This window comes from Pseudophryne corroboree, chromosome 10, assembly GCF_028390025.1.
Source record: "Pseudophryne corroboree isolate aPseCor3 chromosome 10, aPseCor3.hap2, whole genome shotgun sequence".
Lineage (NCBI taxonomy): Eukaryota > Metazoa > Chordata > Amphibia > Anura > Myobatrachidae > Pseudophryne > Pseudophryne corroboree.
This window is the reverse complement of record NC_086453.1, coordinates 163,865,535-163,883,267: the sequence shown is the minus strand read 5'-3', so window position 1 is coordinate 163,883,267 and position 17,733 is coordinate 163,865,535. Positions and strand designations below refer to the sequence as shown.

At 44.7% G+C, this 17,733-nt stretch overlaps 1 protein-coding gene across 2 annotated transcripts in view; it reads right to left on the bottom strand.

Annotated features, from left to right (window-relative positions):
- Window positions 1-12,105: 12,105 nt before the first annotated feature.
- Window positions 12,106-17,733, bottom strand: part of CBL (Cbl proto-oncogene) — a 334,599-nt gene continuing 328,971 nt past the window's right edge. The window contains exons 15-16 of one of the 2 annotated variants that reach the window (XM_063942916.1): window positions 15,524-15,703; window positions 12,106-13,038 (exon numbers count right to left, since the gene is read on the bottom strand). In XM_063942916.1, the coding sequence (XP_063798986.1) occupies window positions 12,782-13,038; window positions 15,524-15,703 (437 nt within the window). In that variant the 3' untranslated portion in view covers window positions 12,106-12,781. The remainder of the gene's footprint in view (window positions 13,039-15,523; window positions 15,704-17,733) is intronic. The other variant, XM_063942917.1, reaches the window with a different exon arrangement.

The window sequence follows — 17,733 nt, the reverse complement described above, 5'->3', positions numbered from 1 at the left end:
GGCTCCTCCCCCTATGACCCTCCTCCAAGCCTCAGTTAGGATACTGTGCCCGGACGAGCGTACACAATAAGGAAGGATTTTGAATCCCGGGTAAGACTCATACCAGCCACACCAATCACACCATATAACTTGTGATCTAAACCCAGTTAACAGCATGATAACAGAGGAGCCTCTAGAAAAGATGGCTCACTACAGCAATAACCCGATTTTTTGGTAACAATAACTATGTACCAGTATTGCAGACAATCCGCACTTGGGATGGGCGCCCAGCATCCACTACGGACTACGAGAAATAGAATTATCGGTAAGTAAATTCTTATTTTCTCTAACGTCCTAAGTGGATGCTGGGTACTCCGTAAGGACCATGGGGATTATACCAAAGCTCCCAAACGGGCGGGAGAGTGCGGATGACTCTGCAGCACCAAATGAGAGAACTCCAGGTCCTCCTCAGCCAGGGTATCAAATTTGTAGAATTTTACAAACGTATTTGCTCCTGACCAAGTAGCTGCTTGGCAAAGTTGCAAAGCCGAGACCCCTCGGGCAGCCGCCCAAGATGAGCCCACCTTCCTTGTGGAATGGGCTTTTACAGATTTTGGCTGTGGCAGGCCTGCCACAGAATGTGCAAGCTGAATTGTACTACAAATCCAACGAGCAATAGTCTGCTTAGAAGCAGGAGCACCCAGCTTGTTGGGTGCATACAGAATAAACAACGAGTCAGATTTTCTGACTCCAGCCGTCCTGGAAACCTATATTTCCAGGGCTCTGACAACGTCTAGCAACTTGGAGTCCTCCAAGTCCCTAGTAGCCGCAGGCACCACAATAGGTTGATTCAGGTGAAACGCTGAAAACCACCTTAGGGAGAAACTGAGGACAAGTCCTCAATTCCGCCCTGTCCGAATGGAAAATCAGATGAGGGCTTTTACAGGATAAAGCCGCCAATTCTGACACGCACCTGGCCCAGGCCAGGGCCAACAGCATGACCACTTTCCATGTGAGATATTTTAACTCCACATATTTAAGTGGTTCAAACCAATGTGACTTTTGGAACCCAAAAACTACATTTAGATCCCAAGGTGCCACTGGAGGCACAAAAGGAGGCTGTATATACAGTACCCCTTTCACAAACGTCTGAACTTCAGGGACTGAAGCTAGTTCTTTTTGGAAGAAAATTGACAGGGACGAAATTTGAACCTTAATGGACCCCCATTTCAGGCCCATAGACACTCCTGTTTGCAGGAAATGTAGGAATCGACCTAGTTGAAAATTCCTCCGTCGGGGCCTTACTGGCCTCGCACCACGCAACATATTTTCGCCAAATGCGGTGATAATGTTTTGCGGTTATATCTTTCCTGGCTTTGATCAGGATAGGGATGACTTCGTCCGGAATGCCTTTTTCCTTCAGGATCCGGCGTTCAACCGCCCTGCCGTTAAACGCAGCCGCGGTAAGTCTTGGAACAGACAGGGTCCTTGCTGGAGCAGGTCCCTTCTTAGAGGTAGAGGCCACGGATCCTCCGTGAGCATCTCTTGAAGTTCCGGTTACCAAGCCCTTCTTGGCCAATCCGGAGCCACGAATATAGTGCTTACTCCTCTCCATCTTATAATTCTCAGTACCTTGGTTATGAGAGGCAGAGGAGGGAACACATACACTGACTGGTACACCCACTGTGTTACCAGAGCGTCTACAGCTATTGCCTGAGGGTCCCTTGACCTGGCGCAATACTTGTCGAGTTTTATAAACATGTGGAAGACTTCTGGGTGAAGTCCCCACTCTCCCGGGTGGAGGTCGTGTCTGCTGAGGAAGTCTGCTTCCCAGTTGTCCACTCCCGGAATGAATACTGCTGACAGTGCTATCACATGATTTTCCGCCCAGCGAAGAATCCTTGCAGCTTCTGCCATTGCCCTTCTGCTTCTTGTGTCACCCTGTCTGTTTACGTGGGTGACTGCCGTGATGTTGTCCGAATGGATCAACTCCGGGTGACCTTGAAGCAGAGGTCTTGCTGAGCTCAGAGCATTGTAAATGGCCCTTAGCTTCAGGATATTTATGTGAAGTGATGTCTCCAGGCTTGACCAGAAGCTCTGGAAATTCCTTCCCTGTGTGACTGCTCCCCAGCCTCGCAGGCTGGCATCCGTGGTCACCAGGACCCAGTCCTGAATGTGCGGCCCTCTAGAAGATGAGCACTCTGCAACCACCACAGGAGAGACACCCTTGTGCTTGGTGACAGGGTTATCCGCTAATGCATCTGAAGATGCGACCCAGACCATTTGTCCAGCAGGTCCCACTGGAAAGTTCTTGCGTGGAATCTGCCGCATGGGATTGCTTCATAGGAAGCCACCATTTTTCCCAGAACCATTTCAGTGATGTACTGAGACTTGGCTCGGTTATAGGAGGTTCCCGACTAGCTCGGATAACTCCCTGACTTTCTCCTCCGGGAGAAACACCTTTTTCTGAACTGTGTCCAGGATCATCCCTAAGAACAGAAGACGAGTCGTCGGAATCAGCTGCGATTTTGGAATATTGAGAATCCAATCGTGCTGCCGCAACACTACCTGAGATAGTGCTACACCGACCTCCAACTGTTCCCTGGATCTTACCCTTATCAGGGAATCGTCCAAGTAAGGGATAACTAAAATTCCCTTCCTTCGAAGGAGTATCATCATTTCGGCCATTACCTTGGTAAAGACCCGGGGTGCCGTGGACCATCCATACGGCAGCGTCTGAAACTGATAGTGACAGTTCTGTACCATAAACCTGAGGTACCCTTGGTGAGAAGGGTAAATTGGGACATGAAGGTAAGCATCCTTGATGTCCCGAGACATCATGTAGTCCCCTTCTTCCAGGTTTGCAATCACTGCTCTGAGTGACTCAATCTTGAATTTGAACCTCTGTATGTAAGTGTTCAAAGATTTTAGATTTAGAATCGGTCTCACCGAGCCGTCCGGCTTCGGTACCACAACAGTGTGGAATAATACCCCGTTCCCTGTTGCAGGAGGGGTACCTTGATTATCACCTGCTGGGAATACAGCTTGTGAATGGCTTCCAAAACTGTCTCCCTGTCAGAAGGAGACATCGGTAAAGCAGACTTTAGGAAACGGCGAGGGGGAGACGTCTCGAATTCCAATTTGTACCCCTGAGATATCACCTGAAGGATCCAGGGGTCTACTTGCGAGTGAGCCCACTGCGCGCTGAAATTCATTGAGACGGGCCCCCACCGTGCCTGATTCTGCTTGTAAAGCCCCAGCGTCATACTGAGGGCTTGGCAGAGGCGGGAGAGGGCTTCTGTTCCTGGGAACTGGCTGATTTCTGCAGCCTTTTTCCTCTCCCTCTGTCACGGGGCAGAAATGAGGAACCTTTTGCCCGCTTGCCCACGAAAAGACTGCGCCTGATAATACGGCGTCTTCTCATGTTGAGAGGCGACCTGGGGTACAAACGTGGATTTCCCAGCTGTTGCCGTGGCCACCAGGTCTGAAAGACCGACCCCAAATAACTCCTCCCCTTAATAAGGCAATACTTCCAAATGCCGTTTGGAATCCGCATCACCTGACCACTGTCGTGTCCATAACCCTCTACTGGTAGAAATGGACAACGCACTTAGACTTGATGCCAGTCGGCAAATATTCCGCTGTGCATCACGCATATATAGAAATGCATCTTTTAAATGCTCTATAGGCAATAATATACTGTCCCTATCTAGGGTATCAATATTTTCAGTCAGGGAATCCGACCACGCCAACCCAGCACTGCACATCCAGGCTGAGGCGATTGCTGGTCGCAGTATAACACCAGTATGTGTGTAAATACCTTTTAGGATGCCCTCCTGCTTTCTATCAGCAGGATCCTTAAGGGCGGCCATCTCAGGAGAGGGTAGAGCCCTTGTTCTTACAAGCGTGTGAGCGCTTTATCCACCCTAGGGGGTGTTTCCCAACGCACCCTAACCTCTGGCGGGAAAGGATATAATGCCAATAACATTTTAGAAATTATCAGTTGTTATCGGGGGAAAACCACGCATCATCACACACCTCATTTAATTTCTCAGATTCAGGAAAACTACAGGTAGTTTTTCCTCACCGAACATAATACCCCTTTTTGGTGGTACTCGTATTATCAGAAATGTGTAAAACATTTTTTATTGCCTCAATCATGTAACGTGTGGCCCTACTGGAAGTCACATTTGTCTCTTCACCGTCGACACTGGAGTCAGTATCCGTGTCGGCGTCTATATCTGCCATCTGAGGTAACGGGCGCTTTAGAGCCCCTGACGGCCTATGAGACGTCTGGACAGGCACAAGCTGAGTAGCTGGCTGTCTCATGTCAACCACTGTCTTTTATACAGAGCTGACACTGTTACGTAATTCCTTCCAACAGTTCATCCACTCAGGTGTCGACCCCCTAGGGGGTGACATCACTATTACAGGCAATCTGCTCCGTCTCCACATCATTTTTCTCCTCATACATGTCGACACAAACGTACCGACATACAGCACACACACAGGGAATGCTCTGATAGAGGACAGGACCCCACTAGCCCTTTGGGGAGACAGAGGGAGAGTTTGCCAGCACACACCAGAGCGCTATATATATATATATATATATATATATATACAGGGATAAACTTATATAAGTGTTTTTCCCCTTATAGCTGCTGTATCTTTAATACTGCGCGTAATTAGTGCCCCCCCCCTCTCTTTTTTAACCCTTTCTGTAGTGTAGTGACTGCAGGGGAGAGCCAGGGAGCTTCCCTCCAACGGAGCTGTGAGGGAAAATGGCGCCAGTGTGCTGAGGAGATAAGGCCGCCGATAAGGGGGCGGAGCCTATCTCCCGTTTTTCTATGTATTCTGGCAGGGGTTAAATTCATCCATATAGCCCAGGAGCTATATGTGATGCATTTTTTGCCATCCAAGGTGTTTTTATTGCGTCTCAGGGCGCCCCCCCCCAGCGCCCTGCACCCTCAGTGACCGGAGTGTGAAGTGTGCTGAGAGCAATGGCGCACAGCTGCAGTGCTGTGCGCTACCTTGTTGAAGACAGGACGTCTTCTGCCGCCGATTTTCCGGACCTCTTCTGTCTTCTGGCTCTGTAAGGGGGCCGGCGGCGCGGCTCTGGGACCCATCCATGGCTGGGCCTGTGATCGTCCCTCTGGAGCTAATGTCCAGTAGCCTAAGAAGCCCAATCCACTCTGCACGCAGGTGAGTTCGCTTCTTCTCCCCTTAGTCCCTCGATGCAGTGAGCCTGTTGCCAGCAGGTCTCACTGAAAATAAAAAACCTAAAACTAAACTTTTCACTAAGCAGCTCAGGAGAGCCACCTAGTGTGCACCCTTCTCGTTCGGGCACAAAAATCTAACTGAGGCTTGGAGGAGGGTCATAGGGGGAGGAGCCAGTGCACACCAGGTAGTTCTAAAGCTTTACTTTTGTGCCCAGTCTCCTGCGGAGCCGCTATTCCCCATGGTCCTTACGGAGTCCCCAGCATCCACTTAGGACGTTAGAGAAAATATGTTTTTCAAAAAACCATCAACTCTTCTGTCTGTGACATCATTTAATGACGTAGATGGCAAAGTCAAATTAGATTTTTGCACTAATCGAATGACGTGCGTATCTACCTTAGGAGGAACTTCTCTTTTTAAACAGCTGGAAAAGGGTAATAAGAATCCAATTTTTTTGGAATTCTATATTTCCTATTGGGCGAAGCCCAAGGTTCCTCCATAATTTCCGTCAGTTCCGCTGACCCTGGAAATTCAACCCTAACTGTTTTGGAACGTTTAAACACAGGTGCTTTAGTTTTTACTATTGGCTCAGCTGAATCCTCTAGAGACAGAATGGCCTTCATCGCTCCAATTAACTCAGCTATATCCTCTGAGCTGAAACCTTCTATTTGTTCTTCATATGGTGAAGTAGAAAATATGGAATTATCCTCATCTGCTGTATCACCCTGTGTAGCATGTGAATTTGATAATATATTTACCCTTGTATTATCAGCTTGTTGATTTGTAGAAGCTGTTGGGGCTATACCATAAGATGGGAGCTGCATGTATGGGTTAATAGTGTACCCTATTCCTGAGGTTGAAGCTGCAGGGACCAACCTGTCAGCTATACTGGATAAGGTTTGTGCAAACACAGAACAAGGTGGATCTATTTGACGAACAGGGATCTACCTTGCAATCTGCTGAAATGCAAAACAATTTGCACATAACCCATTGTGTGCCAGATGTTGAGTTGATATCACCACCTTGCAGGATAGACATGTTATGAGTGTTGGTGTTACTGTTAATGTAACCTTGTTACGCTCTTAGACATGATAAACAATCAGCTTTTCACAGTATACTACACAATCTGACTGTAATCACTTTACATGTATAAAAGTGATATCAGTCTGACCCCAACCGAAGCACCAGCATTGAGGCTCAGAAGAAAACACTAACATATATAAAGTCAGCAATCACACTAGCAGTCGCATGTTATATATTTAGTCATATATTTGTCATATGAGCATATTATCAACTATGAACACATTTCAAGTATGTAGGAGTACACCTACTGAATTCTGTTCTATACAGTTATTTAACGTATTCAGACGCATTGCAAAGAAAACCACAGTAATGTACACAGACTCATATTCAATAGGCACTAAACTTAACTATTCGTACTGACAAAAAGTAGATAGACATTTAGTGCTCTATAACCCTTACTCCGTAGAGTGGGATACAAGGAGACTCACCCCACTTCCAGGAAGGATCAATTCATTAGTAGCGTCTGGATCCACTCAGCGTTTGCTAGTGTACACTGCCGCTCCGGTAACTTTTAGTGGACACAGACGCTCCGTGAACGCTAGTGCATGCAGACGCTCATGTCTGCGACCCAGTCTCTTAGCGGTAAACCTAAGTGTATACAGACACAGCGGCTTATGCTGCGACCGAGTGTCCTCGTGGAAGCGTCTGAGAGGGAAGTGAGGCAATCAGTTCATGGTGGGAGACGCACAGAAACTGGTCATGAACTGGGGGAGGATGGGCGACCAGGAGAGCGTGCGACTCCCCACTGCTGACATCAACCCTAGGGATCGCAGCCTCAAACTAATCCTAGAGCCTTATGATGCCTAAAGCCTAGCGCTGGAGCACCCGTGTTGGCGGCGCGCCAGCTACTCTTTGGTATTCTCCTCCCAAACAGTGCGGCTGTGTCCATAATCCCCTTCTAAGCGGAACCGATGCCTTACCGTCTCCCCGTGCTCCGGCCACAGCCTGGTAACGTCTTCTGGACCTGCTAGTATATCAGACACAGATGCCCGTCGAGACAGCACTTGTACCGTGGGTAAGCGTTGTTGCGACCCGGCGGAGAGTTGTTGGAGCGACTCTTTTCAATATGCGTGTAAGACGCTGTTAGGAGAGAACACTCAGAAAACATAGTAAGACTATAAAAATAAATTAATAAAGTTTAGGGCTGCCAATGAACAGCAGCCCTGTGACCATGGTCCGGCTCCCGCCGCACCAAACAAAAAACTGATTTGACCGAGTCGGTGGGCGGGATTATATGGACAAGCCTGTTGCATCCTGGGAGGCCAGAAAGCTTGTGATCGTTTGGTGCCAATCCGTTGTCGCTCCATCATATCCCAATGTTATCCTGTGGATAACCTGTGGACCCTGTTGGAGAAAGTGGTAGTCCAGATGTAGCTGCGCTTTGCCGCGATTAGGACGCATGGTGGTAAAGCTGGTGCAGTTAGTGTGCCCGCGGACTAGGATGCACCATAGGAATACATGGGCTGCAGCTAGTCGCAGCCTGGCATATTAAGTCGTACCTGCAGCATGGGCACAGGTGCAAAAAGTGTGGCTACATCTGTATATCTAGGATTTAAAAAAAAAAAAAAAAAAAAAGTTTGCTTTAAAGCAATGTGAATGACGACTAAAAAAATACATAATAAACACATAATATATATATATATATATATATATATACACAAACTGCCTTCTGCAAACACCTGTAATACAGAACATGTTCCTCCTTAGGGCACAAAAGGGCAACTCACAGCATGTGTATAATAGCACAAAGGCTCAAACAATTTACAAGGTCTTAAATTCTGCACTGAACCACTTTCCTGAAAAAGTATTGAAAATATTATTGGTGCAAGCAAACATGCCCCAATTCAGACTAAACAAAGATTTAAAACAGCCAAAAAAAAATATTTTATTTTAAAAATAATTTTCTCCCCAACAACTTATACAGAAAAACAAAACAGAAAATAACATAAGAAAAGCTCTTTAGTCCACAGAAGAAAGTCATTAAATAAATAAGCTTTTTTTTTTCTTTTTAGTATAATCTACAACTGTTAAAAAGAACACAGGCTCATAATACAAACAAAATCAGGATGAGGGAATTCACAGAGGCCCTCGTTTGCAAGAATATTTACCTTTTTGGGGTCCTGACAATAATAATAAAAATAGACATTGTTATGAAACATTCAAGCTTTTAACACTGCTTAATAAAAAAGAAAAAAGAAAAAAGGCTTTTGAAAGGGATTCATGGGTTGGCAATTTTTGGAATGCCCGTTGTTGTCTAACTACCGCCAATATTCAGCAAAGTCCCTCGCATTGTACATTTAGTATGGCATCAACTGTTGTGGGAAACACATCCAATCAATAATACACATACGTAGGGTTATTTAACATTCTTCTTTTTCTGTCTAATACCAATGGGCTTAAGTTACCTGGTCAAAGTAATAATGGATAGCTACATTTTGTAGGGTTGCACGGATTGGAATCAAACATTTAAATCCGATTCTTTCACAGAACTTTGCCTCCTATCACGTTAACACATTTAATAGTAGGCACTGCAAATGGACTCACACACAGCATTGTATACATCTGAAGAGCATCTTTATACCAGTATGGCACGTGTGATTTATTTTTTCCTTTTTTGTATATGATCATTAGTGATTATCCAGTTTTAATGTGAAAATTAATATAGTCTTTGGAGTGCATATAGCATAGGACGCAACCCTCTCAGAAAATGCAACCCGATTATTACTAAAGGTGGAAAGGAAAATCAACCTGTTATATATTCCTAGGTATGGACAGAAATCTCAGAATACAGAAGCAATACATATGCTGACAACATTACGTTTAAACTGCATCTTGATATTTCACCATCATCATCAATATATTACAGTCACCACGGATAGGAAAGTATTCTCATGATCAAACCACGTGACTGCACAATCTAACCAAACCAGACTGGCAAAGTGCAGACCACCACACATGGAGGTACACAATTCCAAAATTAAACTATATATATATATATACATATATATATATATATATATATATATAGTGGAAAGACGAGGCGGCACTCAGAGGCTTGTGACTACAATCATATATTGGTGCAAATGGTGCAAATCATATCATTTGATATGATTTGCACCAATATATGATTGTAGTCACAAGCCTCTGAGTGCCGCCTCGTCTTTCCACTATACACCACCGGTTCTCGGTTGGGGAGGGCACCAGAGCAGCATCAGTCCAGCATTGGACTAAGTGGAGTGCCGGAGCAGTTGTTCACAATATATATATATATATATATATATATATATATATATATGTATATATATATAAACACGAGGAACCACTGCACTTGCCATTTCCAGGGGTTGGGGTGCGGTGGGCTGTGACCACCGAACTCACATATACCAAACAGAAAACCCAGCACTCTCCTAAGCAGCTTCATTCACCTTAATACTTTAATATACATCTAAATAAACAATGGGGTTTTGGTTTATGAATTGTACAATGCATGTAAGCTTGCGGCCCACTCCACGGGACCCCATTTCCCCGCAAGTCCTACTCTATCACAAACATTCACATAGATCTTATAGAAACCTGGCAACTGCTATCTCATAGAGGAAAAAGTGCTTATCTGGTTTAAAGCTTACCTGCCACACTTATGGCTTTTAAAAGGTAAGACAGTCATCAACACAAATGGGGTCCCGTGGAGTGGGCCGCAAGCTTACATGCATTGTACAATTCATAAACCAAAACCCCATTGTTTAGTACCTGCATGAAGGTGGGGTACCTTGGCGAGCGGTATGCAGGCTTCCGTGCATTGGCCAATTCACTAACTAAACCCCCATCATTTATTTATTGATGTTGTGAGGATAAGTGAGCTTGCTATGGTGAGTGCTGAACTTTCTGGTTGTGTGTATATATATCTATATATATATCTATATATCTATATATCTATATATCTATATATATCTATCTATCTATCTATCTATATATATATATATATATATATATATATATCAGAATTTTCTGTATTGTTCTCCAGTTCTATAAAAAAAAAAAAAAACAACATAAAAAAAAACAGTAATGTGGTATGGTAACAGGTAAGTACATGTGCAGGGTGAATGGGTGCAGACATGTTGCTTGAAAGCAGAGGCCTAATATGCAAAAAATAGGAAATCATGCATCACTCAGGATAGTTGCTGCATACAAAAAACAAACAGGTCAATTTTATGGTACCTTTGCAATGCTATGGGGGGGAATTCAATTAGCCGTGAAATGCAGTGCTTTTATCGCGACCAGCAAAAATCTGCTATTCAATTGTCTGCGAAAAATTATCACCAATAAATCTCCATAGCTTTTCTTTTCTCCACCACCTGAGCAGGTGAAAAGTTGAGAAAAAAAATCCCTATTTTCAGGTAAAAATGTGGGGAATTGGTTCAGAAGCCCTGGGACATCCCCCTGAATGACTAATTAAGAAGTTCTTTATTCTTTTTTTTAATTGGCCAATGACGTTATTTTGTGGGTCAAAAAGAGTAATATGATGGAATCAAGGTATGAGATTGGTATATTGGGGTGCTTTACGAGTGCAACAAGTGTTTTCAGGTCTGCAAGTGGAAGTTAGTTTTTTTTTTCTTGTTTTGTTTTTTAAGTTATTTGAAAGTGGCTTAAAATTTGATTTTAAAAGTTATACAAAGTTCTGTACCTAAAGTAAACCAACCCTGAAATTTCTGGCGTTGCTGTAAACTCCATGTTGCTTTTGATATCCTATTCAAAAATACTCCCCTTTACATGGGTGGGAAACTCATGAAGCAGATGCACATACAATACCACTGCTTTTTATAGAAATCGGCAAGTCAGTCACAATACAGACACCGGCATCCTGATGTTTAAAATCCCGACAGAGGAGATGTAACTATGCTATCCCCTCTCCCCTAGTCCTCCCTTCCCGCAGACAACCCTTTCCCCGTTGGTGCCTGCACCTAACTCCCCCCCCCCAAAGCCTAACCCTAACCCCCCCAAGGTGGTGCCTAAACCTAAATCCCCCACATCAACACTAACCCATCCGCTATACTTATGGTCGTATTGTTGGGATTTTTGCATCAGTATCCTGACCCTGTTATTCCGACTGCCGGTATCTTAACCGCACCCCGCAAGTTGTACTAGTAGCAGAAAGTAAATCTGTACTACTTTGTTGCGGTCTAAGATGAACCTACTATTTATCATCATTTGCTGATAGCCACCAAAAGCTAAATATTTGGAGATCTGAACAAGGATAACTCTGATTACATAAAGCATGATAAACTTACCAGTATACAATATAGGAAGACACTTTCTCCTCTTAAGTCTAAAACTTCAGTTTCATTTCTCAGAGGTGACAACCTACAGGTGCACAAACTTGCAAATCAGTATATATTTCTGTGTGTGTATGTAATATAGATACTTCCATACATACAGATGTAGCCCCACTTATTGTGGTTGCGAATAGGTTGCTGTGATGTGCGTCCACGCCCGCATATATTGCCACCCGCGATGCATTTGCATTACATCGCATAGTCGCAGGTGCAAATAGGCGCAGCTAGCCATTGTCTCGATCGTATTCAGTGCATATGCATCGCGGCAACGGAAAGCCTGGCTACATCTGTACTTGAACAATAACCCTGCATGTAATCTCGAGGTCAATAAGAGAGGTTATGATGATGATGGTGAAACAGCAGCGTAGGTGCATCTTCATTTCCTTTCTGCCCAGAACATCCTCTTTCTTTTAGAGTAGTAACATAATACTTCCCCTATCACCCTGAGTTATGTGGCAAAAGCACAACCCCAAAATTTGGAGTAAGGGCAACCAACTACTGGAATCCCTTTATGACTTATCACAGGATTAACAAACATTTAACCAATACAATGGGAAGAGATATACACTGCAAAATACGTAATTTTAACCAATACCCATAATGTCACCCTTTCAACTAGGTTTTATACTAAGGCAACTCATTTCACTGAGGTCCCCCATTTTTCACCTATGGAAGGTGGCAATAAAGTACATTAAATAACACTGAAGAACAAGACGCAAACATCTCTCCTATCGTCACCTCAATTGCTGTATGCAAAAAACTCAAAGGACCTATAGTGACAGGCAGTTAAATTAAAATTGAGTTGGTGTGCAGAAGAAATATTCAGTGTATCCATTATAACCCAAGCCAATCAGAGCTTCACATCTGCATTGTCAGCAAGGTAGTCATCAAGATGGCATAAAGGAAAGGGGAACATCGCTTTAAGGAACAGTGCATTCTGATTGGTTAGGAATCACCTGATTTGTAATGCTGCTTGACAGTGGGCAGGCTAGAGCCTGTACCCTGTTTACTTCCAGTTGGGGGTGGGGTATGGAGATCTTCCTCCATTTATCCAGTACCAACAATTACCCCTACTGGTCCCGTAGCTGCTCCCTGCTGCACTTGAGCTGAAGGGTCAGAGTTGCACTCTTTATTACTCTTCTCGTGTGCAGGAGTATTTGTGGATCCAACTGCTATGTAGCTAGATGAGGTGGAGCAGGGATAGCTACAAATTCACGCAGGATATTGCGGGCCATTTCAATGTTGTTATGGGCTATGAGCAAGGCTTTATTCACATCCTGTTGTGAGTAGCCCTGGCTCAACAAACTCTCTATCTCACTGGAGAGCAGAGAAGCAGCACCATCTCCAGCAGGTGCAGGGCGGCGTTCAGAGTTCATCCTCCTGGGAAAAGGCTTTGGTGGACGCTCTGGGATTGTAGACTCCAGGGCTGCTAAAAAGATATGAACTCTCAGTCATTCTGCCAAATTTTCAGTGGAAGTCTGTAATATTATACTTAAAGAATTAAAATGTATGAGTATCCAATTTAGAACAAAAAGTAAGCAACAAGCTACAGTATTACATGTGTAATATGTTAAATATCTATGTTCATATTCTAATTACTCTATGAAAAAGCTTTCAATTAAATACAGTGAACACAATGCAATTATTATTATAAGAAAAATAATGTGGTTCTCAACCACATCTGTCCTTTATCATTAAATAGTGCCCATATACGGAGTGTGACCCCCACAACGGCTGGATAGCCACCAAATTTGACCATAGACATAATTGGATTTTTGGTTACTTACCGTTGAATCCTTTTCTCTTAAGCAGGACGGAAGACACTGGACCATGGGGGTTGCCATTTGGTGCGCAGTAGCTGGCATTTAACTACTTTAGCTATAAGAAATTAGCTCCTCCCCCTGCAACCCCAGAAGGCTAGTATAACTTCAAAAGAACCCGCAAGGAGAAGCGGTAATCCAATAAAACTATTGCAGCAACAAAACTGAATAGTATGGAAAAGAAGGAAAAAAAAAGAAGAAAAAAAAAACACTGCAAGACTGAGCATGAGGGAGGGAACGCAGTGTCCACCAGCCTGCTTAAGAGCAAAGTATTCTCTTCCTTATGCAGGAGGATCACCATGCTTTTTGTGAAAACACATGGAGCCGTGGCCAAATGAAAAGACAGGGCCCGGAACGGATAGTGAGCCAAGCCGACAGAGAACCTAAGGAAAGGGAGATGTCCTGGGCAAATTGAAATGTGAAGGTATGTGTCCCGAAAATCGGGCAGAAATTTGTCTATGCCGTGGATCACTGAACAGAGAGATTCCATCTAAAAATTATCCCCCTAAAGCTTGGTGTTAAGGCATGAAGATTCAGAATCAGCTGGAAGGAGCTGCTTGGCTTACAAGGAAGGAGGTCAGAGCAGAAGTCTAGTTTCCATTCTCCCACTGGAACCGGGCCAAAAAACCCTTCAGGAAGAGGCCTGGTCTAAAGGTCACTATATTTTGCATCACAGGGAAGAGCTGTTCGGGGGGAGGCACGGAGGAGGACAGATAAGGTTGATTATGTAACCCCTGGAAATTATATCCAGCACCTAGGAGTCTGAAGACGACACCATCCACCAGTTCGAGAACTGGAGCAGGCAGCCTCCCACCCCAGAGAGGGTTGAGAAAGACCCAGTCAGGTGCTAGGATTCGCAGTAGACTTGGCACACAAGGTTTCTTGGTTTCAAAAAAGCCCTTAGGTGCAGAACCCCTGCTGAGGAAAAAAAATAAAAAATGACCCATGGCAGATTGGTCTCTGGAGGTTGCGCCACCCTAAAAGGATGAGTGAAATGCATTAAACCACATACCCCACTGCTTGGGGGGCAGCCACAGGTAGAAAGGTGATCTTCCCTATGGTAGCTGTGCAATAATAGTATCAGACTCCAGCCCAAGCAGAATACCTCCTCCCCAAACCCCCACCGAAAGGGAAGCGCTGCCAATGACTGCTTGGAATCCGTATTATCATCCCAAGTGCGCATCCACAGCTGTAGCGGAGACCTGGGACCCTTGTGCGACTTCACAAACAATCTGCTGCATCACAAATTTGCTCTGCGAAGTGCAGCAAGGAGAGAGAGAAAGAACCCTGGAGGCCTGCAACCAAGCCGAGGGTTTACGCATGGGGAATAATTATTGAACAGCTCTAGTATTAAAAACTGGAGCTTTAGCCACGCAGTAAACCCTGCAGTTAACTGAATATACCCCTTAAAGTAACATCCTACCTCTTTCAGGTTTGCTCGACTTTCAAATATTATTGTATAGCATAAAGTGCGACAGTGTGGCACCACAGAATGATTAAACATGTCATCAGGCAAACTTTTCAGCTACAGATGTGTCTAACCTTAATACACCATGCAGCACAAGATGCCTTGCTTGAGTGAGCCGCCATGTCCCATGCAACTCTGCTAGCGTTAGGTGTATTGGCGAATATGCAACACTTGTAAATCTATGTGTAACAAAGTGTGTAAAAAAGCTACAGCATCCTAGTACTTCATATACAGATTCAGAGACTCCGTTACACACACAGAAATACAAGTGTCACATCAAATTAATCAGCACAATCCCGTGGTGCATCCCATTTGCAATTGCATTTTTGTCCTAAAAAAAGTTGCCCAACACTAGGAGAATCTCACGGGACCTGTTGCACCAAAAAGGGCTGTTTTGTGAGACTGCAGCAATGATGTATGAGGACACATATGTATATGAAACAGCACAAGTGGATTACGCCTTGTTTCAATCAACCAAACCGATACATTCATGTGTGCCGTTTAGTCCATCTGACTTTAATTAAACTGCACTATTAGCAGGCAAACACACTTTGGCATACTGTAATATTACAAGCAAATAATTTAAAGTTAAATTGATATACACAGTGTTAAATGCACTGATGTACCTGCTCCAGAATCTCTGCTGATGGTCATGGAAGTAAAGGCAGGTGCGGCATTAGAGATATCAGAAAGTGTGCGACGGGTTGGAGTCACTGGCAAATGGGGCTTTGGAATATCATAACCATTGTCGTCAACATCTTCATCTTCATCATTAGGCCCATTGTTGAATATGACAGAAAACTCCTCTGTTTTCAGAAGCAGAAATCTATTAGTAATGCTAGACAAACCAATATTTTTAAGATCAAGATGCAAGCGGCAGCGCAAGAACTACCAAATTAACCTATCAAAGAAATGGCCTAAAATTACTACAGAAATTGAGGGCCACAGTATACACAGATACATTTTGTAGAATATAAGAAAAAAAAATAATAAATAAGAATTTACTCACCGGTAATTCTATTTCTCGTAGTCCGTAGATGCTGGGAGCTCCGTAAGGACCATGGGGAATAGACGGGCTCCGCAGGAGACTGGGCACTCTAAAGAAAGATTAGGTACTATCTGGTGTGCACTGGCTCCTCCCTCTATGCCCCTCCTCCAGACCTCAGTTAGGGAAACTGTGCCCGGAAGAGCTGACATTACTAGGAAAGGATTTGGAATCCAGGGTAAGACTCATACCAGCCACACCAATCACACTGTACAACTTGTGATAACCATACCCAGTTAACAGTATGAACAATAACTGAGCCTCATTCAACAGATGGCTCATAACAATAACCCTTTAGTTAAGCAATAACTATATACATGTATTGCAGAGAGTCCGCACTTGGGACGGGCGCCCAGCATCCACTACGGACTACGAGATATAGTATTACCGGTGAGTAAATTCTTATTTTCTGACGTCCTAGTGGATGCTGGGAACTCCGTAAGGACCATGGGGATTATACCAAAGCTCCCAAACGGGCGGGAGAGTGCGGATGACTCTGCAGCACCGAATGAGCAAACTCAAGGTCCTCCTCAGCCAGGGTATCAAACTTGTAAAACTTAGCAAATGTGTTTGAACCCGACCAAGTAGCAGCTCGGCAAAGCTGTAAAGCCGAGACCCCTCGGGCAGCCGCCCAAGAAGAGCCCACCTTCCTTGTGGAATGGGCTTTTACGGATTTAGGATGCGGCAGTCTAGCCGCAGAATGCGCCAGCTGAATCGTGCTACAGATCCAGCGAGCAATAGTTTGCTTTGAAGCAGGAGCACCCAGCTTGTTGGGTGCATGCAGGATAAATAGCGAGTCAGTTTTCCTGACTCCAGCCGTCCTGGCTACATAGATCTTCAAAGCTCTGACTACATCAAGTAACTTGGAGTTCTCCAAGTCCCGAGTAGCCGCAGGCACCACAATAGGTTGGTTCAAATGAAACGCTGATACCACCTTTGGGAGAAATTGGGGACGAGTCCTCAATTCTGCCCTGTCCATATGGAAAATCAGATAGGGGCTTTTACATGACAAAGCCGCCAATTCTGACACACGCCTTGCTGAAGCTAAAGCCAACAGCATGACCACCTTCCACGTGAGATACTTTAGCTCCACGGTCTTAAGTGGCTCAAACCAGTGGGATTTCAGGAAATCCAACACAACGTTAAGATCCCAAGGTGCCACTGGTGGCACAAAAGGGGGCTGAATATGCAGCACTCCCTTAACAAACGTCTGAACCTCAGGCAGTGAAGCCAGTTCTTTTTGAAAGAAAATAGATAGGGCCGAAATCTGAACCTTTATGGACCCCAATTTTAGGCCCATAGTCACCCCTGACTGTAGGAAGTGCAGAAATCGACCCAGCTGGAATTCCTCTGTTGGGGCCTTCCTGGCCTCACACCAAGCAACATATTTTCGCCATATACGGTGATAATGCTTTGCTGTCACATCCTTCCTAGCTTTTATCAGCGTAGGAATCACTTCATCCGGAATGCCCTTTTCCATTAGGTCCCGGCGTTCAACCGCCATGCCGTCAAACGCAGCCACGCTAAGTCTTGGAACAGACAGGGGCCCTGCTGCAACAGGTCCTGTCTGAGAGGCAGAGGCCATGGGTCCTCTGAGATAATTTCTTGCAGTTCTGGGTACCAAGTTCTTCTTGGCCAATCCGGAACGATGAGTATAGTTCTTACTCCTCTTTTCCTTACTATCCTCAGTACCTTGGGTATGAGAGGAAGAGGAGGAAACACATAAACCGACTCGTACACCCACGGTGTCACAAGTGCGTCCACAGATATCGCCTGAGGGTCCCTTGACCT